Below are 22,963 nucleotides of genomic sequence, written 5' to 3' on the forward strand. Positions count from 1 at the left end.
TAAATGGAGTGCGTAAAAAACGTAGTAAATACACAATTGCACGCGCAATACTGCGTTTTTTACTTTTAAGTTTCTGGCAATCGAACTGCTGCAACCCCCACCATGGAAAGCTGCTGAAAACGCTGCGCCGCTTCATCTCCTGACAGCTCTGCTCCGTACATGTAACCACGTGGGGAATGCCTAGTGCCACTGCAACTCACTTGTGATCAGCGGGGGTTACAGCAGTTAGACTGCGACAATCCGACATTGATGACCTAGTGAAAAGCCACATCATGTCATGGATGAGACAGGCTATTTAAGGGCAAAGTGAAAATAAATCTAACTGCTTTCTCCTGCTACACGGGACTTTTTTGATGAGCTCTAAATGTCGAACCAAAGCGCCACCAGACAGAATACATTTTATCCCCTCACCTCTTCTTTTCTACCCCTTTCTCTGAAACCTTTCACCTCCATCTTTCCTCTCCCCCCCCCCCCTTTTTCTCTTTTTCTTTCTTACTTCTCTCTCTCTTTAAGTCTATTATTTCTTCCATTTTTACATTATTAAGGCCTCATGCCCATGGCTGTGACGGACTCCGCCAGCGGAATATCGAGGTGGAGTCCGCCACGGTGCCTCCCAAAACCACCATACTTACCACTCCGGATCCGGTGTACGCATCTCACATGGAGGGCTGGCGCGCATCCGCAGTACATCGCACGACGCGCCGGGAGTGTCAGATGACACGACCGGCAGGGCGCGTATTTATGCGATACTTCTGCTGTAGCACAGCGGAAGTATAGCGTTACAGCCAGCTTCCATTGACTACAATGCAAGTCGGCTGCCCGTATAAATAGGACATGCCGCATTTTCTTTCACGCAGCAGAAATCCACCTTTGGGCATTAGCCCTAGGAGATTGATTATTACCCAATGTTTATTAATCCTTTCCAATCCAACTTTGGATTCAGGGTTTCCTAAAAGGCTTTTTCTTTTTGCTCTTATACAACGGTGCCATCTGCTGGCAAAAGCCAGTGTGTGTGTGCCAGAGAGGCTCCGACAGCAGAGTGGCTGGCAATAGACGGTAAGAATACCCTGTCGGATGTCTTCTGACATTAGAGCCGTACAAGCTTCAATCAGAATGTAGGAAGAAGTCAGACAGTGGATTGGAAAGGGTTAAAGGTCATATTTTTTAATGTTATACTGGCAAACATAAGATTGCAGTTGCTATGGATACGAGGTTTGTGTTTATATCTATTATATGAGCAAACAGGGAATCCTTAAGGGCTTCCTCATAAGTTTTCAGTTTTAGACAGCTCACAATTACTTGTCTGATATCTTATCACATATGGATACCCAATGGGCTGTATTCACTATATACGGGCGTTGTATTTGTGCGTAGCAAGATAAATCTTTGCACCATACATTGTATGACTATGTTACCTAATAAAACAGTTTAAACATAAATGTCGCACCAATATTTATTAACTCTGTTGCCGTGGAAATGTTGCTGTTGCCTCGGAGGATCTATGTCTACCTTTTAGTATTTCTTAGACTCCAACTGAGAACCTTACGTGTGTGGGCGTGCGGTTACAATACAGGCTTCACTGCATGCAACGACTGAAATGATTCTATACAGTTTCGCCTGTTGGGAATTGAAATAGTGCTTTTTAATGTTAATCTTTATAGAACAAAAAAAAGCTTCAAAAATAATTTTCTTTAGAACAAGCAATAAGAAATGATGATCAAACCACTAACCTGACGAGATCTGCCCCCAGTAATAGGGGGGCATCATCAGCAGCTTGCTTTGTAATGACATCCACGTTACCGATGCAAACTCCATGCTCATTGGCTCCCATCTCGGCTCCCCACATCCAGGCTGGTTTACTAAGTATCACAGCATGAGTCTTGGCAACTTGGTCAACGGCAAGATATGTACACTGGAGGACCATAGAAATAGGTTACTACCGAGATCATATGTAAGATAACAATCCATACTGTGATATCATTTAACCTCAGTTTGTTCGATCCTACAGAGGTCATTCATGACTAAAGAGTTTCCTAAAAGAATCTTTAAATATATAAACAAAGCAACAAGTGAATAAAAAGAGGAGAGAACATCCAAATAAAAACCTACACTAATATTTAGTTGTATTCTGCTGTATGTGAATCTCTATGTGTATCGCTGCTTCTTCAGGGAATACTGCTGAGGAAAACTGCATAATGCAATACTTGGTAGCTCCCGCTCACCCCCGGCACCCCCCGAATCTTTTCGCCCGAGTAGTCGGTTACTCGGAAAAAGCGGTGCTCGAGTGCAAAACCGCCCTAAACGAGTACGTTCGCTGATCTCTAATCCTAATCTATTCATTCTTATGTTGACATAGTCATATGAGGGGATGCATTTTGTGGAACAACTTGTATTTTTCAATGGTAGCATATAAATGTATTGTATAAACTTATAAAAATCTTTAAGTTGGCTGAAAAATTTATTTTACACATTTAGTCCCTAGGTGCTTACACAGGTAAAGTCCCCTAGTGTAAGCACCGAGTCATGACTGACTCCTCGGGTGATGTCACATTATGATGTTTTTCTCAGCAGACTGTTTTCGTGGGGTGGTTTGCCATTGCCTTCCCCAGTCATCTTTTACCCCACAGCAAGCTGGGTACCTTTTTTACTGACCTCAGAAGGATGGAAGGCTAAGTCGACCTTGAGTCGGCCACCTGAACCCACAAGCTTCAGGTCATGAGCTAGAGGTTAGGGGTGCATTTCTGCTGCCTTAACACTCTGTGCCACACAACTCTAACAAATCTATATAGCGCATACTTATTCCCCAGTGCTGCACATCACTTGATGTCCCCATTGGGCCTAACAGTCTAAGTTCCCTATTAGTACGTTTTTGGGGTGTGGGGGGAAAACTGAAGTACCCAGAGGAAACCCATATAAATACGGGGAGAACATAAAAACATCAGGCAGATCTTATCCTTAGTGGGATTTTGAACTCAGGACCCTAGTGCTGCAATCCAACAGTGCTAACCACTGAGCCAGCTCATGGCTGAAGTAGAAAATAAATGCAATTTGACCATTGCTTTTTGGGTTCACAGCATGTACAGTGTGATAAAAATATTCAAAATTCTGCAGGTCAGTACGATTACAGCAAAACCAAAATGATATAATTTTTTTTAACGTTTTACTACTTATAAAAAATTTTTTACAAATACTTTAAAAAAAAGAAAAAAATTCTGTCGCCATATTCTGAAACCTATAATTTTTTTTAAAGTTTTCCACTGATTGGGATTGTTTTTTATTAATTGAGCTGCAGTTTTTATTGCTATGAATTTTGAGTACCTACAAATTTTTTATCACTGTTAATTCATTTTTTGGGGGGATAAAAGGGTGCTCAAAGACACAATTCTGTCATTGTAGGTTGATTAATTTTTCTTTTTAAACAACATTCACCGTGTGGGATAAATTATGCAATATTTTAATAGTTAAGACTTTTACGGACGCAACAGTACTAATTATGTTCTAGGGTTTTTTTTGTTTGTTTTTTTTTTTAACGTACACTGGAAAAGGTAGGGGGGGCTGAGATTTTGAGATACTTTTGTTAATACTGAAACTTTTGTTTTCCAACTTGCCATCACAATATACTGTAATATTTCTGTTTTGCAGTATATTGTACTTTTAGCAGTGGCAGGGCTTAATAGGATGAAATATATGGAAGGTCTGTGAGCCTTCAACGGGCCCCTGGCTGCTGTGGCAACCCATCGGAATCCCATGATATGGTGTAGATTTTGACGCAAATCAGCAGTAGATTTCACACCTCCAATTCAAGAGATGAGCGTTCTGCGAATCTGCATCAGAATCCACACCAAATGGTGAAGATTTTGGTGCAGATTATTTTCTGTGGAATATGCGCCCTGAATCTGCCACATGTGAACATACCTGTAAAGTGTATGCAAAGTACTAATACATTGCTACTGCAAGCAGCAGGATGTCCTGGACTGTCTTCTTCCCATTGATCCTGTGTTGTTGTCCTCACAGCTGCCTTCACTAAATGTGCCGCTGGAGAGGTACTAGCATCACGTCACACAAGAACTGTAGTCAGTTAGCTGCAAATGTCTAATTGTGCACCGTGTAACTTAATGGTGAGACATGCAAATAAAAATGAGACATAATGGCCTCTACAGGTACCTTCACATAGGCTGATAGTGCAAGTGATTATGAGCATCTGTCAGCCCATGAACACACAGCACCTTACATAGCACTAAGCAATAAGTCGTTCAGTAGTCACTAGTTGTTTCGTTTCAGTGAGCTGAAATGGAACGACTACTGAGCAATTTCTCGCTCAATCTCTGAGAGACTGCCTGTTTGTAGTGAGTGTAGGCGGGTGGCCAGATAAGACCTCCAGTCTGCTCGCCTTCCATTCTCTGAACAACTACCCCTTCTGTGTGAAAGCACAGGAGCAACAGTAGTTGGAACAGCTATTGGGTGCTTATGCGCCTGACAGTCCTACCAGGTAGAGATACCTAAAGTTGTAAATTCAGTCTTAAAAACAAACCTGGACTTTGCTTTCAGCCTCATGACTTCTGGGCGGTATATACAGAACCTCTTGAACTTCATCTCTGGGGCGTGCTGAGTTCTTCCCAAACAAAATATGACCATTTGTAGTTCGGGGTGGGAGCGCAACAAAACAGTAGCTTGGGGGTGCACCAGTCATCCTATAGGAAAAAACAAACAAATGGGAACAATAGTCAAAATGTACTATGTAAGAGCAAATCGAATTTGTGGCAAAATCCACGTAGGATTGATTCCAGTATGTGAGGCTGTACCCTCACCCATAACCTCGCATCCACTATCTCCCCTTGAACAGGGCATCTTCAAGTACTTTATAACAGCAAGAACAGGAACTAGGAGTTGTGCCCAAACTCACATCGAGCAGCACACGGACACCCATCTACCGGTATATGCTGTCCGATACATATAAGAACCCCGTACATTGAAAAATGCTCTACTCTTGTCTGTGGAAATAAGCAGGAATAGGGCATGCCTTGAGTTTTTTCATGCGGACCATTGGTCTGTACGAAAAACCACTCATAAGTATAGCCTCATAGGATATAGTGTAGCTGTGTGCTATCCATAGACTTACACGGACAGCACACGCACCAAAGGTAAGACTATGTGCCCATAGCCTTACAGACCTATTCTTCTATAAGTCTTTATTCACATGGGGCAGTTGTAAGTGGCGGGGGGAGTCACTCCGAAAACTGCACGCATTTCTGCTGCGGTGTTGTTGTGGTTGTAGTAAGAACCTCAACAGGAACTGCTGACTGCATACCTTTATGGCTTATGGTGGTTGCGCCTGCCCTACGGCGATTGTGCCGGTGGCGATTGTCAGCAGGAACCCAAGTTTAACACATGCAGCTTTGCCAGTACGGTTTTTGGTGCGTTTTTTTCATGCAAGCAATACACAGAGAATAGAACCCATTGATTTCAATGGGTTCATTGACATTTCCGTATATTTGTGCACACATTTCCGTTGCGCAAAAAAAAAAAAGGAACATGCTCTATTTTTCTGCGCATTTGTGCACCAAAGGTCCCCGCAGGACTCCATGGGGAGTGCGCAAATGCATGTGCAATATACAAGGAGATGCGTGAAACTAATTAAACTTTGGATATCAGCGGCTACAGCCATTAAATGTTACCTGCAAAAAAATGTATAAGTCTGCTAAAAAATGCATGGTGAGTGCTGACAGTAGGTGGGATTCCCGTATACATAGTTTACATTCTGGGGGTATTAAAGTAACATAAAGTAGCAAATGGCATGTATTCATGGAAAGGGCAAAGGAACGAGGCGCAGTAGACACAGGGCCGCCTGTCAGTGTAACAATAAGCCAGTGTGCAGCAGAGGGAAGGAAGGGGTGCAGAGGAGAATGTAGATAGATGCTGAGCACCCTATCACTCCGCTCATCAAATTTCATAGACGCAATTTGTTTTAGGGTTGAGTATGAATGCAGCACAAATTTTTAAAAAATCAATCCGTGTTCCAATGGACACAATTACAAATGGTATTTTTTTTGTAGAGGGGTTGATTATAGGGGAAAGTATCTCTCTAATACAGTGTCATACTGCGTTTCCCCGAAAATAAGACACTGTCTTATATTAATTTTTGCCTCAAAAGAAGCACAGTGTCTATTTTTGGGGGGTGTCTAATGATACTTACCTAACAGCCAGCGTTTGGATCCCTCGCGGTGGGCTGCGGCGCTGCTGCAGGCTTCCGTGTCCTCCTTCACGCCAACAGAGCAGTTCTTCCTGGGCTTGAATACCCCACCTCCAGCAAGCTAATGCTCTGATGGATTAACCGAGTCCCACGTCAGCCAGTGAAAGTCAGTGCTCGATTAACCAATGATATCATTGAATGGCTGTGATTGGTTAATCCAGCGCCGGCTTTCATTGGCTGATGCGGCACTGGATTATCCAATCAGAGCAGCAGCTTGCTGGAAGCGAGGTATTCAAGCCCCGCTACCAGGAAGAACCTCTTTGTCTGCGTGAAGGAGAACAAGGCAGCCTGCAGCAGCGCCACAGCCCAGAACCTGAGCGCTGGCTGCTAGGTGAGTATTTATTTATTTTTTTATTTTACATGTAGCCTAGCTAGTGCTTGTTTTTAGGGGAAGGCTTATATTCCCCCCCACGTGAAAATCAGGTAGGACTTATTATTGGGGTAGGGCTTATTATCAGGGAAACACAGTGTATACGTATCATACAGTGGCACATTGATAGTCTACATTTTTTGACCCCTTGGACCAGAGGCCCCTTCTTTTATTAGGGTGCATTCACGTGCCTTAGAGCTCATTCACACAGGCGTATATGCATAGTGTAATATAATATGAATACCCCAAAGTAAATTGATGGGGATTTGGCAGACGAGCGCACTTTTTGCAAGACTTACAGTCACATGAAAAAATATACAGCATGTCCTATGTTGGTGCGTATTGAGCGCCACAATAGACCACTGAAGTCAAGTTATTGAAAAGTCTAATGGAAGAACAAGAACTTAATTTTATTTTGGGTACACCAGAGAGGCTATAGATCACAAAGATTCATAAGGACCCAATTAATCCCCTTGGAGACCAATTATCTCTGGGATTGGCTCACTGATGTCCAATTTATCCCAGTATTTAAACAAATTCCTCCAACCATTTGTCAAACGAATATCTTCATATTAACTTGATAATACGGAGGTAGACTGTTCTCTAGTTACATTGGATGTATGTAATAAACTAACACTCATCAATCATCTAAAAGGGCTGGATGCTGTCAGATTCCAATCGGAGTCCAGTCAAGAGATGATGCAGAAACAAGTCGAATGTACTTTGGAAAGGATTAATTTCATATTAACCCATAGATATTTTGATTTTGGACCCACCTTTTATCTCTAGCAGTCTGGTATCGCTATGGGTACCAGGATTACGCCCAACTATGCAAATTTGTTTATGACCTACTGCAAATATTTGCATATTCCCTGTGAGTTGGGCGCGGACCTGGTACTGTCGTGTAGGTATACAGATGACCTGATATTTATATGAGGTGGTTCTTAGGTTGGATTTTTTTTTAATATAATTAATACTAGGGATGAGCGAGCGTACTCGGAAAAGCACTACTCGCTCGAGTAATTTGCTTTATCTGAGTACCGCTGTGCTCGGGTCTAAAGATTCGGGTGTCGGCACGGAGCGGGGAGCTGCAGGGGAGAGCGGGGAGAAACGGAGGGGAGATCTTTCTCTCCCTCTCTCCCGCCCGCTCTCCCCTGCTCCCCGCTGCGACTCACCTGTCAGCCGCAGCGGCACCCGAATCTTCAGGGACGAGCACAGCGATACTCGGATAAAGCAAATTACTCGAGCGAGTAGTGCTTTTCCGAGTACGCTCGCTCATCTCTAATTAATACCCATAATTATCATTTATATTTTTCAGCTAATATTGGGGAAGAACAGAGTGGAATGCCTGGATTAATAGACCTAGGTGGTTGATAAGAAGTTAGAGTGTAATACATTCTGTAAACCTACTGCAAGAAATGGATTTATATTAAATACTGTAGTTGATACTCCCAGCAACCAACTTGGCAGATGATATTTTCCCAATGTAGATGCCAAAGGCGCAACTGTACTAGGGAAGAAGTGTGCATGAAGAAGCTGCTTTAACTCAACAATTCTTAGGAAGGGATTATCCAGTAGTTGTCCCGATGACATCATTATATAAAGTTAGGGGACTAGATAGGAGTTCTTTTTTTTCTGGAAAGATGGAAATCAATAGACAGGCTCTGAGGTGAAGGAAGATACATGAAAAAATTAGTTTCACTATTGAATACACATTACAAAAAAGGACCAGACCCATTAGTAACAAGCATCGGAATTTGTTTAAAGGGGGCAAGCTAGGTTCTGTACTTCCAAAAATCCTGAGGGGTGGGGGTGACTTTCTCGCAAAGATATCTAGAGCAGAATCTCGATTAATTTATGGATTTCAATCTCAGGGCCCTAGAGGGCTAAAAGTATCTTTTAATAAGGGTTATTAGTCGTGTCAAAGTCCTATTCCAATAAGTTATGTTTTTGGAATCAGGCGGGCCAGCTGAATAAAATGCATCTACCCATGTTGCAAGACGAGCTCAGTATCACCCCTGAACGATGTATCTGCGTACCGTGTCATGCTTGATGTTGTGGAATAGATAAAATCATGACCAGAAATATGCCGGGCCTATATTCCCGATCGGAGGGCCTCCCGCCGAGATATGGCCAAAATGGGGAATTATGATTTTTCCACAGGGGACGTATGCCCCCACCCCAAAATCCTGAATGACATCAGAGGGGGCGGGGTGTGTTCTGAGGGATCCTTTATATTTCAGGACTCCACAGATCCCTGTTGGCAGACCTTAAGATATTTCCCATTGCTTCAGCAGCTCCATACAGATCAAAATCCTAAATCTGGAGCTTTCGTTTATTTTTCTACTTGTTTTATTTTAAAATACTGTCTTGTGTACACCTGTATACCCTTATAATCCCGTATATATACATGTATCTACACAGTTTATTTTTTTTAGAATAAATCTGCAATTTATTAGTTAAGCCTTGTCCCTTTTAAAACAAACCATGAACGCCGAAGATTGAGTTGAGAATTCATAGTCTGTCCCCCAACTTTCCTGAAGCGTACGTATGCGAGCGGCATTGTAGAGCGCTGGAGTGCATTAGGCCGGATCAGGGGGTGATTTGTGCTTTCGGTCTGCATGTGGCAGGACCCCGTGAAAGCAGGTTACAAATTTGGCGACTCCACACTCACAATCTCACGAGAGTGATCGATCGAGGCTCTGATGTGACACATGGTCATAGCGGCGAGATGCTCGGAACAGTCGATCTGTGATAAATCAGTGATGAGCCTTGTGTGGTGCAGAGTGTAAACTCTCGTCTACAACCTGAAGGTTGCAAGTTCAATCCCTGCATGATTCAGGTAGCCGGCTCAAGGTTTGACTCATCCTTTCGAGGTCTGTAAAATGAGAACCCAGCTTGGTGGGGGGTAATAATTACAAGTAATAATTATATCGCTGCGGAATAAGTTGGCGCTATACAAATACCAAGATTTATTTTTTACTTTTTTTAGAGGTGGGATCAGTCGGGATCCACCCTTTCCCATCTGTGACAACCTATACTTAATATGTTCTAAATATCATAAGGATTATTTTTTATTATTTATACGTTTCTGTATTTAATTTCATCATTTTATATAAGATTTAGTATAAAACGACAAATATGCCCATAGTTTAAAACTACAATTAGTTGAATTTATACAAATACATTACGAGTCTTTGGGTTAAACAGGGAGAGAATAAATAGATGCTCTAGAAATGGAGAGACTATGGTTAATGAGGAAAAGATTTATGCCCAATTTAGACGAAACGAGCTGTTGGGCAAACAATGCCCAACACTCGGCACGGTAAGGCTCGCTACTATGCTGTTACACAGAAGCGAGTATCGCTGGCATCATGCACAGCGCTACTGGAACGGAAGCAAAGCGGGCCGAGGAGCGTTCCCCCCCCCCCCCCCCCCCCGCGCCCAAGTCCATTCACAGCAAGTAGACAGTCGTTCAATACAGAACGACTGCTGTTTACACTGAATGGCTCATCGTTCAGCCGCTGCATGCATTTACACTTAAAACGCGTCTAGGCGGGGGTTATATAGCGAAAAAAAGGAGGATTCAACTGAAGAGTGTAAACTTTGATGTTTATATTCAATATGTGTTAATAAGCATTCCACAACGTGACTCTGAATTTTGCACTTTTATCTGCTGAACAATTTCAGACCACAGAGGAGGATTGGCCATGTGAATTACCTGTGGAATAGCAGGACTCAGCACACCACGGGTGTGATCTGCTAAGTCCAGGGATCGGGTGCAGACGCATAGCAGAGGTGAGACAACAGTGGCAATCAGCGACATCCAGTCAAAGTGCTAACGACCACTTGTCTATCAGTCCGTGTGTGCTGTGTGAGTTACATGCAGAGCCAGACAGCACCTGTGATAATGTCACCATCATGCAATCAGTTACCGGCTCTTAGCTCCACCCCCTGATCACAAGATGGTGACGTCATTGCAGGTCCTTTATCCTCCTTGTGCTCTGAATGAGCGATTATGGGTAGACTACATCCCACACTAATGCAGTTTACATGATACAGCGACAAGCCATGATATCACCTCAGCCACCAGCTGAAATTTGTAAAACTCGTGCAGCTGATATGTGAAAGCTACAAGCGAACATGTCTCCTCAGCAAGCTGAGTTTTGTAAATCACTTGCAGCTTATATGCAACAGCAACAAGATAACATGTCTCCTTCAGCGAGCAGCTGACGTTCCTAAATCGCGTGCAGCTCATATGCGAAAGCAACGTAGCAGAGCTGTGTGTGATGTGCATGTAGCAGAGCTGTTTGTGTGTGTGTGTCGTGCATGTAGCAGAGCTGTGTTGCGCATTGAGCCACCAGAAACACTGGTACTATAATTTCCTAATGATTACTAGTATACGACCTAACATGGACCTGTCTACCTATATCTGCCGAACCCAGTGACTGGGACATTAGCAGTATTGTAAGTGCCGAAGGTCGGCAAGGCACACTGAGACCATAATGTTCTCGTCATGTCACAGGCAAGTACAGCTAAAATATGCCCCTATCAAACAGCTCTTTATAGCTCAGCTTCAGACTGTGGACGTAGTGCTAGCAGCAATTATACTTGCCCTATCTTTCTCGCCACTCACGCAAAGGTATACGGCTCTCGCTGCGTGATACGCGGTAATATAGAGCACGCTGCAATCTTGTTCACGCACGTATCAGCACGCTAATGTGAACAGATCAATTAAAATCCAAGCATTTTCTTTGACTCCATTTACCGTGTATCACGCGTCCGCGCATCATATGCGTAATACACGCCAAAATCTCGGTCGTGTGATGAATCCTTAAACAGTACCTGCACTTTAGGGACCTTTCACACATGATGGAATATGCCGTCCCTGAATTGCGCACTGCTAACTGCGGCTTTAGGTGCTGAAAATTCTGCAATGTTGTTGTGGAATATTTCGTCCTGCGCAAAAGGTCCCTTAAGGTTCCACATTTCTGAAAAACCACTGAAATCAACAGGAAAAAACAGAGAAAGATTTGTTTTCATTCTAATTCTTTCTCTGCTCCAAAAACAGAACAGAGATATGAAAACCCCGAACGCAGGTGTGAACGGGCGCTTACGGTGCTGACTCTCCATTCCAGGTCACAAAGGACGATGGTGAATGCAGACTTAGGCCTCATGCACACGGGCGCATTTCTGCTGCGGAATCCGGAGAGGGCATTCTAGTCCGGATTCCGCAGCATAGCATGCTACGGAAAAATTACCCTTCGTGCACACGAGTGGAAACCAGTTGCGGTTTACACTCGGGGATGTAAAATCGAAGCATACTCTATTTTACTGCGGTTCCCACACAGACAGCTTCCATTGAAGTCAACAGAAGCTGTCCAACCCGTGGCCCGTCCGCTGTTCACAAAGCGGACGGGCTGCGGATTCCGTGGGAAGAGATTAAAAAACAAAAACCTGTATTGCGGATATCCCACGGTGAGCCGCGCGGATCAGCCGCAGTTAAAAAAAAAAGATGCTAGGTACGCACGGACGCCGCTGCCGGCAGGTCCGGATTCCACTGCGAGCTCCTGCATGCGGAATCCTACCCGCTCGTGGACATGAGGCCTAAGGCTGGGGTCACACGGGACGCATTCCCGGCAGAAATCTCACGGTTTTGCTGCAGCGAAAAAATGCGAGATTTCCACCGGGAAAGCACTGCTTCAAAACCTGCGGTACTTTGCAGCGGCTTGGCCGTATGCTCTTCTGTTGTGGCGGGCTCCTCCGTAGAGAGGAATGCGGCCGCAACGGTAAAAAAAAAAATAGACATGCTGAGGCCGGGGAATCCGCACCGCAGCGCAGGCTGTGCCTCAACAGATTGGCCGTCCCGTGTGGACGAGATTTTTGACAAATCGCGTCCACATGGCTGGCTAATAGCAGGATTAGCGGTCTCAGGCGGATTTGCAGCAGTGAAATTACGGACGGAATTTCTGCGGCACATCCGCCCTGTGTGACCCCAGCCTTAGGCTACTTTTACACGTCTGAGCATGATATCGGGCCGTGAAACTTGGCCCGATATCGCATTTGGGAACGTGCGATGTTCCCGTGGATGCGAGGTATCTTCAATGGGAAACATTGCATTGCATTCGCGTGCTCTTTTTTCCGGCCCCTTTGAAAAGAATAGGCGAGGCGTTCCAAGGGAAACGCCCAAAGATACGGCATGCGATGTGCGGTAAAAAAATTTTAATGTACGAATAGGCTCGTAGCAAAACCCCTCGGAAGTTGAGAAAAAAATTAAAAAAAATACAAATCACCCGAACTCCTCCTTTTTCTAGGTATTAAAAAAATGTGTGGCTAAATTTACCCATTTAGCGGCTTCGTTAAGTCCGGCGAGGGGACAGGTGTCTGGTAGAAATACAATATGGCGCCGAGGTGTTGCAGTAACGCACACCTTTTTCCAGTATGTCCCTCGTTTGTCGCTGGCGCTCTACGCCCAACTATCACACCTCCATTTGCTAATCATGTTGAATATTGCGCCAGGTGAGTTCTACCCCCGCCCCTCACGATTGTCCATGACAATTCACGAAAGTACGGTTTACCACGAAATAACTACTTCGTCAAATAATGACTATTTTCCAAAAAGTACGATAAACAGAGAATTTCCGCTTTTTTTCCACAGAACATAATCCTGGCGTAATCTGTGGCGGCGCTGCGGGCTGAGGGGTATTTATAGTGCAGATTACTGGATTACCATCTGTGTATACAGGATGTATAGGGGTGTACAGGTGTGATAATGCTGTATGCACTGTGTAGGTGGAGGGTAGGAGGGTATATATATATATATCACTGCCTGGAGGACATCTAGGACATTCGAGAGGCGGATATTCCCTCCCCGCCGCCACCTGCCACCATCCAGTACAGGGTGACATTCCCGCGCATTGCCTCCGTCACCCGGGAAACGACACCTCAGTACCTCATCCCGGCAGCACCGCTCCGCCGCACACCGTCCCGCTCCCTCCCCGGTCTGCCCGCGTCTCTCCTCCCGCACTCACCTCCTTCCAGGCCGGACGGATATCACACGGACTGCAGAGACTCCGCTGACAGAGCAGAAGCGCCGCCCCGGCCGCCGGAGTCACTGATGTATGATGCTCTGGCGGCCATGGCAGGCGCGTCCTGTAGCACTGCTCTGTGAGGAGACCCTGCACTAGTAATGTCCCCGCAAACAGCGGCACTAGTAATGTCCCTGCAGACAGCAGCGCTAGTAATGTCCTGTAGACAGCGGCACTAGTAATGTCCCCGCAGACAGTGGCACTAGTAATGTCCCCGTAGACAGCGGCACTAGTAATGTCCTGTAGACAGCGGCACTAGTAATGTCCCCGTAGACAGCGGCACTAGTAATGTCCTGTAGACAGCGGCACTAGTAATGTCCCCGTAGACAGCGGCACTAGTAATGTCCCTGCAGACAGCGGCACTAGTAATGTCCCCGCAGACAGCGGCACTAGTAATGTCCCTGCAGACAGCGGCACTAGTAATGTCCCTGCAGACAGCGGCACTAGTAATGTCCCCGCAGACAGCGGCACTAGTAATGTCCCTGCAGACAGCGACGCTAGTAATGTCCCTGCAGACAGCGGCACTAGTAATGTCCTGTAGACAGCGGCACTAGTAATGTCCCTGCAGACAGCGGCACTAGTAATGTCCCTGCAGACAGCGGCACTAGTAATGTCCTGTAGACAGCGGCACTAGTAATGTCCTGCAGACAGCGGCACTAGTAATGTCCCCGCAGACAGCGGCACTAGTAATGTCCCTGCAAATAGTGGCACTAGTAATGTCCTGCAGACAGCGGCACTAGTAATGTCCCTGCAGACAGCGGCACTAGTAATGTCCCTGCAGACAGCGGCACTAGTAATGTCCCTGCAGACAGCGGCACTAGTAATGTCCTGCAGACAGCGGCGCTAGTAATGTCCCTGCAGACAGCGGCACAAGTAATGTCCTGCAGACAGCGGCGCTAGTAATGTCCCTGCAGACAGCGGCACTAGTAATGTACCTGCAGATAGTGGCACTAGTAATGTACCTGCAGACAGCGGCACTAGTAATGTCTCTGCAGACAGCGGCACTAGTAATGTCCTGTAGACAGCGGCACTAGTAATGTCCTGTAGACAGCGGCACTAGTAATGTCCTGTAGACAGCGGCACTAGTAATGTCCCCGTAGACAGCGGCACTAGTAATGTCCTGTAGACAGCGGCACTAGTAATGTCCCTGTAGACAGCGGCACTAGTAATGTCCCTGCAGACAGCGGCACTAGTAATGTCCCTGCAGACAGCGGCGCTAGTAATGTCCCTGCAGACAGCGGCGCTAGTAATGTCCCTGCAGACAGCGGCACTAGTAATGTCCTGTAGACAGCGGCACTAGTAATGTCCCTGCAGACAGCGGCACTAGTAATGTCCTGTAGACAGCGGCACTAGTAATGTCCTGCAGACAGCGGCACTAGTAATGTCCCCGCAGACAGCGGCACTAGTAATGTCCCTGCAGATAGTGGCACTAGTAATGTCCTGCAGACAGCGGCACTAGTAATGTCCTGCAGACAGCGGCACTAGTAATGTCCCTGCAGACAGCGGCACAAGTAATGTCCTGCAGACAGCGGCACTAGTAATGTCCTGCAGACAGCGGCGCTAGTAATGTCCCTGCAGACAGCGGCACAAGTAATGTCCTGCAGACAGCGGCGCTAGTAATGTCCCTGCAGACAGCGGCACTAGTAATGTACCTGCAGATAGTGGCACTAGTAATGTACCTGCAGACAGCGGCACTAGTAATGTCCCTGCAGACAGCGGCACTAGTAATGTACCTGCAGATACTGGCGCTAGTAATGTCCCTGCAGACAGCGGCACTAGTAATGTCCCCGCAGACAGTGGCACTAGTAATGTCCCTGCAGACAGCGGCACTAGTAATGTCCTGGAGACAGCGGCACTAGTAATGTCCCTGCAGACAGCGGCACTAGTAATGTCCCTGCAGACAGCAGCACTAGTAATGTACCTGCAGATAGTGGCACTAGTAATGTACCTGCAGACAGCGGCACTAGTAATGTCCCTGCAGACAGCGGCACTAGTAATGTACCTGCAGATACTGGCGCTAGTAATGTCCCTGCAGACAGCGGCACTAGTAATGTCCCCGCAGACAGTGGCACTAGTAATGTCCCTGCAGACAGCGGCACTAGTAATGTCCTGGAGACAGCGGCACTAGTAATGTCCCCGTAGACAGCGGCACTAGTAATGTCCCTGCAGACAGCGGCACTAGTAATGTCCCTGCAGACAGCGGCGCTAGTAATGTCCCTGCAGACAGCGGCGCTAGTAATGTCCCTGCAGACAGCGGCACTAGTAATGTCCTGTAGACAGCGGCACTAGTAATGTCCCTGCAGACAGCGGCACTAGTAATGTCCTGTAGACAGCGGCACTAGTAATGTCCTGCAGACAGCGGCACTAGTAATGTCCCCGCAGACAGCGGCACTAGTAATGTCCCTGCAGATAGTGGCACTAGTAATGTCCTGCAGACAGCGGCACTAGTAATGTCCTGCAGACAGCGGCACTAGTAATGTCCCTGCAGACAGCGGCACAAGTAATGTCCTGCAGACAGCGGCACTAGTAATGTCCTGCAGACAGCGGCGCTAGTAATGTCCCTGCAGACAGCGGCACAAGTAATGTCCTGCAGACAGCGGCGCTAGTAATGTCCCTGCAGACAGCGGCACTAGTAATGTACCTGCAGATAGTGGCACTAGTAATGTACCTGCAGACAGCGGCACTAGTAATGTCCCTGCAGACAGCGGCACTAGTAATGTACCTGCAGATACTGGCGCTAGTAATGTCCCTGCAGACAGCGGCACTAGTAATGTCCCCGCAGACAGTGGCACTAGTAATGTCCCTGCAGACAGCGGCACTAGTAATGTCCTGGAGACAGCGGCACTAGTAATGTCCCTGCAGACAGCGGCACTAGTAATGTCCCTGCAGACAGCAGCACTAGTAATGTACCTGCAGATAGTGGCACTAGTAATGTACCTGCAGACAGCGGCACTAGTAATGTCCCTGCAGACAGCGGCACTAGTAATGTACCTGCAGATACTGGCGCTAGTAATGTCCCTGCAGACAGCGGCACTAGTAATGTCCCCGCAGACAGTGGCACTAGTAATGTCCCTGCAGACAGCGGCACTAGTAATGTCCTGGAGACAGCGGCACTAGTAATGTCCCTGCAGACAGCGGCACTAGTAATGTCCCTGCAGACAGCAGCACTAGTAATGTCCTGCAGACAGCGGCGCTAGTAATGTCCCTGCAGACAGAGGCACTAGTAATGTCCATGCGGACAGCGGCACTAGTAATGTCCTGCAGACAGCGGCGCTAGTAATGTCCATGCGGACAGCGGCACTAGTAATGTCCTGCAGACAGCGGCACTAGTAATGTCCCTGCAGACAGAGGCACTAGTAATGTCCCTGCAGACAGAGGCACTAGTAATGTCCCCGCAGACAGCGGCACTAGTAATGTCTCTGCAGACAGTGGCACAAGTAATGTCCATGCAGACAGCGGCACAAGTAATGTCCATGCAGACAGCGGCGCTAGTAATGTCCATGCAGACAGCGGCGCTAGTAATGTCCCTGCAGATAGCGGCGCTAGTAATGTCCCGGCAGACAGCGGCGCTAGTAATGTCCCTGCAGACAGCGGCACTAGTAATGTCCCTGCAGATAGCTGCACTAGTAATGTCCATGCAGACAGCAGCGCTAGTAATGTCCCTGCAGACAACGGCACTAGTAATGTCCCTGCAGATAGCGGCACTAGTAATGTCCCTGCAGACAGCGGCACTAGTAATGTCCCTGCAGACAGCGGCACTAGTAATGTCCCTGCAGATAGCGGCACTAGTAATGTCCCTGCAGACAGTGGCACTAGCAATGTCCCTGCAGACAGCGGCGCTAGTAATGTTCCCGCAGATAGCGACGCTAGTAACATCCCTGCAGACAGCGGCACTAGTAATTTCCCTGCAGATAGCGGCGCTAGTAACGTCCCTGCTGATAGCGGCTCCAGTAATGTCCCTGCAGACAGCGGCACTAGTAATGTCCCTGCAGATAGCCGCACTAGTAATGTCCCTGCAGACAACGGCACTAGTAATGTCCCTGCAGACAGCGGCACTAGCAATGTCCCTGCAGACAGCGGCGCTAGTAATGTTCCCGCAGATAGCGATGCTAGTAACGTCCCTGCAGACAGCAGCACTAGTAATTTCCCTGCAGATAGCGGTGCTAGTAACGTCCCTGCTGATAGCAGCTCTAGTAATGTCCCTGCAGATAGCGGCACTAGTAATGTCCCCGTAGACAGCGGCACTAGTAATGTCCCTGCAGACAGCGGCACTAGTAATGTCCCTGCAGACAGTGGCACTAGCAATGTCCCTGCAGACAGCGGCGCTAGTAATGTTCCCGCAGATAGCGACGCTAGTAACATCCCTGCAGACAGCGGCACTAGTAATTTCCCTGCAGATAGCGGCGCTAGTAACGTCCCTGCTGATAGCGGCTCCAGTAATGTCCCTGCAGACAGCGGCACTAGTAATGTCCCTGCAGATAGCCGCACTAGTAATGTCCCTGCAGACAGCGGCGCTAGTAATGTTCCCGCAGATAGCGATGCTAGTAACGTCCCTGCAGACAGCAGCACTAGTAATTTCCCTGCAGATAGCGGTGCTAGTAACGTCCCTGCTGATAGCAGCTCTAGTAATGTCCCTGCAGATAGCGGCACTAGTAATGTCCCCGTAGACAGCGGCACTAGTAATGTCCCTGCAGACAGCGGCACTAGTAATGTCCCTGCAAATAGCAGCGCTAGTAATGTCCCTGCAGACAGCGGCACTAGTAATGTCCCTGCAGACAGCGGCACTAGTAATGTTCCTGCAGACAGCGGCACTAGTTATGTTCCTGCAGACAGCGGCACTAGTAATGTCTCTGCTGATAGCGGCACTAGTAATGTCCCTGACACAAGCTTTGGCACTTGCAAAAATTAATTAACCCCCTTAAGGATGCAATCCTTTTTTTTTATTTTCGTTTTTTCCTCCCCCATTTTTAAAAAAACGTAAATTCGTTATTTATCCATCGACGTCGCTGTATGAGGGCCTTGATTTTTGCGGGTTGCGTTGTATTTTTCATTGGTGCTATTGAATGTACCATAAAATATATAGTGGAAAACTTTTAAAAAATTCTAAGTGGAAAAAAAATGACATTCCGCCATCTTTCGTTGTGTCTTGTTTCTACGGCGCACAAAATGCAACAAAAATGACCTGATAACTTTATTCTATGGGTCGGTACGATTACTACCATGCCAAACTTATTGCTTGTTTTTTGCTGTACTACTTATATTTTTTTTTTTTCAAAGTTATTTACCATATAGCCTAATTTTTCAGCACATTTTTTTGTGCTAAAAAAGCCCCCCTCGGCTTATACTCGAGTTAGGGAAGGCTTAAAAAAAATCCCCTCCATACTCACCTCCCAGCCGACGTCTGTGTCTACGGCGGCGGTGCGGCAAGCTGCTTGAATTGTCTCCGCTGTCATGCCCCGCCGTCCTCTTTGCTCGGCTCTGTCATCCCCCGCTGTCAGCGCTGTGTAAGTAAGAGCTGTAATTGGATCGAGCGTCAGCCAATCACAGACGGTGCTCAATCATTCACAGCCAATCAAGCTGCTTTAGAATTCTCCCCGCTGTCATCTCCCTGCTCGGCTTTCAAATCCTCTGCCATCAGTGCTATGTAAGTAAGCACTGTGATTGCATCAAGCACTCAATCCAATCACAGCGCTTACTTACACAGCACTGACAGAGCCAAGCTGGGAGATGAGTATGGAGGGTTTTTTTTAACCTAGTATATACTCAGTATAGCTCGGCTTATACTCGAGTCAATAAGTTTTCCCAGTTTTTGTGGTGAAACTTATTATCTCGGCTTTTACTCGGGTCGGCTAATACTCGAGTATATACGGTAATTTTTTAAAATTAGTTTCTGCCGCCATCTTCCACCTGCAATAACTTTTTTATTTCTCCGTCAACATAGTTGTGTGCTGGCTCATGTTGTGCGGGACGTCCTGCCGTTTCCCTTTGTACCATTTTTTAATACATACAACGTTTTGATCGCTTTTTATTGCATTTTTTCTTGGAGACGGAGACCAAAAAAGGGCATTTCTGGCGTTCTTCATTTCTTTTTTTTCTGACAACGTCCACCGAGCGCAGTAAATAATATGTTACTTTGATAGATTGGACTTTTTCAGACACAGCGATACCATATACGTATTTTTCTTTTATTATTTAGCTTCTTTTATTATAAATATGGAAAAGGGTTTTTTTTACTTTTCTTTCTTTGATAATTAGTAAAACTTTATTAATCTTATTTTTACTGTTTTTTCAGAGGGGACAAGAACTTGCGATGCTTTGATCACTCCTGCAGTATGATGTACTGCCATAGCATTGCATCATGCTGCAGTAGGGCAGGCAATCTATCAAGCCACCCCACTGCCATGACAGCTATGAGGGCCCCGATCTCATTGCGGGGGGCCGTACGGGACCCACGAAAATTGACCGGGGATTTAAATGCCACTATCAGAATTGACAGCGGCGTTTAAAGGGTTAACAGCTCCGATGAGCCGCACGGCTTATCGGAGCTGTTGCCGGCAGGTGTCAGCCGTAAGTAACAGCCCGTGCCCACGTTGTATGGAGGGAGATTGCAACGCGATCTCTCTTCATAATACCCCGACGCTGCAGGATGTAACTGTACATCATATAGCGTTAAGGGGTTAAGCTTCATTGCAACTGTGATTCATACCTCTCATGTGTCAGTCCTTACTTTTGACCCAAGTCCCTCTTTGCCACCTAACCCCTTAAGGACCAGGGTGTTTTGGTCCTAAAGGAACAGGCATGTTTTTAGGGATTTTGTTTTATCCATTTGGTGGTTTTTCTGACCTATTTTTTATCATGCAGCAACAGTTTTGGTTGGTGTTGGCGGTGGGTCTTTTTTATGTATATATTTCTATTTTATTCTGTATTTTTTTTTCAAAACTTATTTTTTAATGTCTGTCTTGCATGACATCATATATGACCTCTAGGGGTCATTCACATTGTCTTTTTTTTTATTTCACTTAACTGTCACTTAACTTTTCCACTGTCGCTGGGGTATCCGGCGCCTCAGTTACATAAGTCAATTACAGAGCTGATCAGGGTCTGCTAGGGCCCTGCAGCTTTGCAGTGACAGTCACATGATCATTGGGTCGAATAGCAGAAGCAACACTTCCGCTTTCTCTCTGCACTATGTAGCCTGTAAAGGAGAAGGCAAAAGCTTATTTTAACTGCTGCCCTCTCCGGGTCCTCGGCTGTGTCTAGCAGCCGAGGACTCAGCCTGCTCCTGCTTCATTAAGTTCTGCTGCTTATAGGCGGAGTCTAGAGATGTACTGTATTTTTCGCTCTATAAGACGCACTTTTTTCCCTCCAAAGCTGAGGAGAAAAGTCAATTTGTCCTAGAGAGTGAACGTACCGAAATTTGATGTAATCGGTATTTGCTCGCAACTAAATCGCGATTGAGAACAAATGTGCGATCAGTTAGCAGTTCCTCTGTTCTCCACTACCGCCCATACGCGCTGCTGATTGGTGGCGAGCGCTGGCGGGAACTGCTGCTTCCTTTCCTCCTCCATACTCAAGCGTCGCTGTGACATGGAGCTCCGGGGTTTCTGACCTTTGCTGCTCCGTCACCGTCATCCCCTGCACTGTCCCTGGGTGAGTCCAAATATACTTTCCCCCTCTCAAACGGGATTGCGTCTTATAGAGTGAAAAATATGATAATTTTTATACTTACGGTTTGGCATTCTCACCCCAAGAAATAGGCGCTTCATCTGTTGGCAGGACTCTTGACGTAGAATATGTCTGTAGTTTTATAACCGTACTTGGGCCGGGAATGTTAGAAAGACATGAATGTTTTAAACTCTAAATAATTTTTAGACAACATGTACGATGACCGTGCTAAATACCTCGTTGTAAAGAGGCAGGATCAAGCAACAAGAGTCTGACCTCGGTATGACGTCATCGAGTGATGTAATAGTGCCTTCATTTTGAGGTACTAAAATCACTGTGGCGCTGGGAGTGTAGCTGTGGACTCTGCTCTCACGTCGTGTGAGGCGTCATTTGATTTATATCAGTGAAAGCAAATACTGAACATTTAAGAAAATTTTAGTGCAAAAAATTCCTTTTGCAAAGTGTTGCAACAAATGTCTAAAAAATGGCTTCAAGATGATTGAAAACTCATTCGTGAGAATTACAGAAAGTCTAAGATCACTGCCAAACATCGAAAGGCTTATCGGGAGGGTCTCAAAATTAAGGCGGCCATGTGTCCAGTCTCCATCTCTGATTTGGAAATGCTGTTCGGGAAATGATGGATGGCTTACTCCGAGACTGATGTATGATCCTACATCTAACGGGACACCCAGAGTACATAGGACATGAGCCTTTATTAGTGTTGACATGGGACAGAGAGACACGTGTGTGTGTATTTTTATATACATACACACGCAGACGTAACAATAGGGCAGTGGTACACAACCTTTTCAGCCTTGGGGCACCCCTGGTAAAAAAAAAAAAAAAATTTTACGGCGCCCCTACCAAGGAGGGTGTGACCAATGGTGTTAAGGGGTGTGGCTTATTACGACATATTATATATTCCGCATTGAATGTCAATTTTCACAGGGACACCTCTACCCAAAATGTTTACACAATATACAAAATCTAGTCATTTACAACCCTTTAATAATCATTGCATGTAAAATGGTGGAGGGAATAGTTAGCAATGGTGTCCAAGGAGGCGGCAGCATCAACGGTATAGAAATTGTAGAAAAAGGTTTTATTGCTCCAAAAAATGGCGACGTTTCGACTTAATCTAAGGCTTGGGGTTGGGTTCATGACCCCACAGGTGGCTTGGCATACACAGAGTGGAACCTCTGCACTTAAGTGCATGTGTTATGTGTGCTGCGGGACTTTCCTATTTCTACTGACACACCATTTTACATGCGGCCATTCCCTCACCCATGCATATTAGCCTTTCACTCCCCACCTCCACACCATTCGCAACCTGATTTGTTGTTTGGATTTACGCATTCACGGTGATTGGTTGTTAGGTTGGCTCATGTAGAAGTTGGAAGTAAAAGGCCAATATGCCTCCCCCACCATTTTACATGCAGCCATTCCCTCCCTGCATCCACCATTTTACATGTGGCCATATCCTCCCTGCTCCCTCCACCATTTTACATGTGGCCATTCCCTCCACCATTTTACAGACGGCCGCCACCATTCCCTCCCTCCACCATTTTACATGCGGCCATTCTCTCCCCT

General features: G+C 46.2%; 1 protein-coding gene across 2 annotated transcripts in view; it reads right to left on the minus strand.

The window, feature by feature from the left end:
• The window catches only part of SCRN1 (secernin 1), a 35,829-nt gene extending 22,102 nt beyond the window's left edge, over nt 1-13,727 (minus strand). For both annotated transcript variants that reach the window (XM_066585795.1, XM_066585796.1), the window contains exons 1-3: nt 13,652-13,727; nt 4,532-4,691; nt 1,731-1,912 (exon numbers count right to left, since the gene is read on the minus strand). In XM_066585795.1, the coding sequence (XP_066441892.1) occupies nt 1,731-1,912; nt 4,532-4,690 (341 nt within the window). In that variant the 5' untranslated portion in view covers nt 4,691; nt 13,652-13,727. The remainder of the gene's footprint in view (nt 1-1,730; nt 1,913-4,531; nt 4,692-13,651) is intronic.
• Between the last annotated feature and the right edge of the window lie 9,236 nt (nt 13,728-22,963).

This window comes from Eleutherodactylus coqui, chromosome 12 (genome assembly GCF_035609145.1).
Source record: "Eleutherodactylus coqui strain aEleCoq1 chromosome 12, aEleCoq1.hap1, whole genome shotgun sequence".
NCBI classification, from domain to species: domain Eukaryota; kingdom Metazoa; phylum Chordata; class Amphibia; order Anura; family Eleutherodactylidae; genus Eleutherodactylus; species Eleutherodactylus coqui.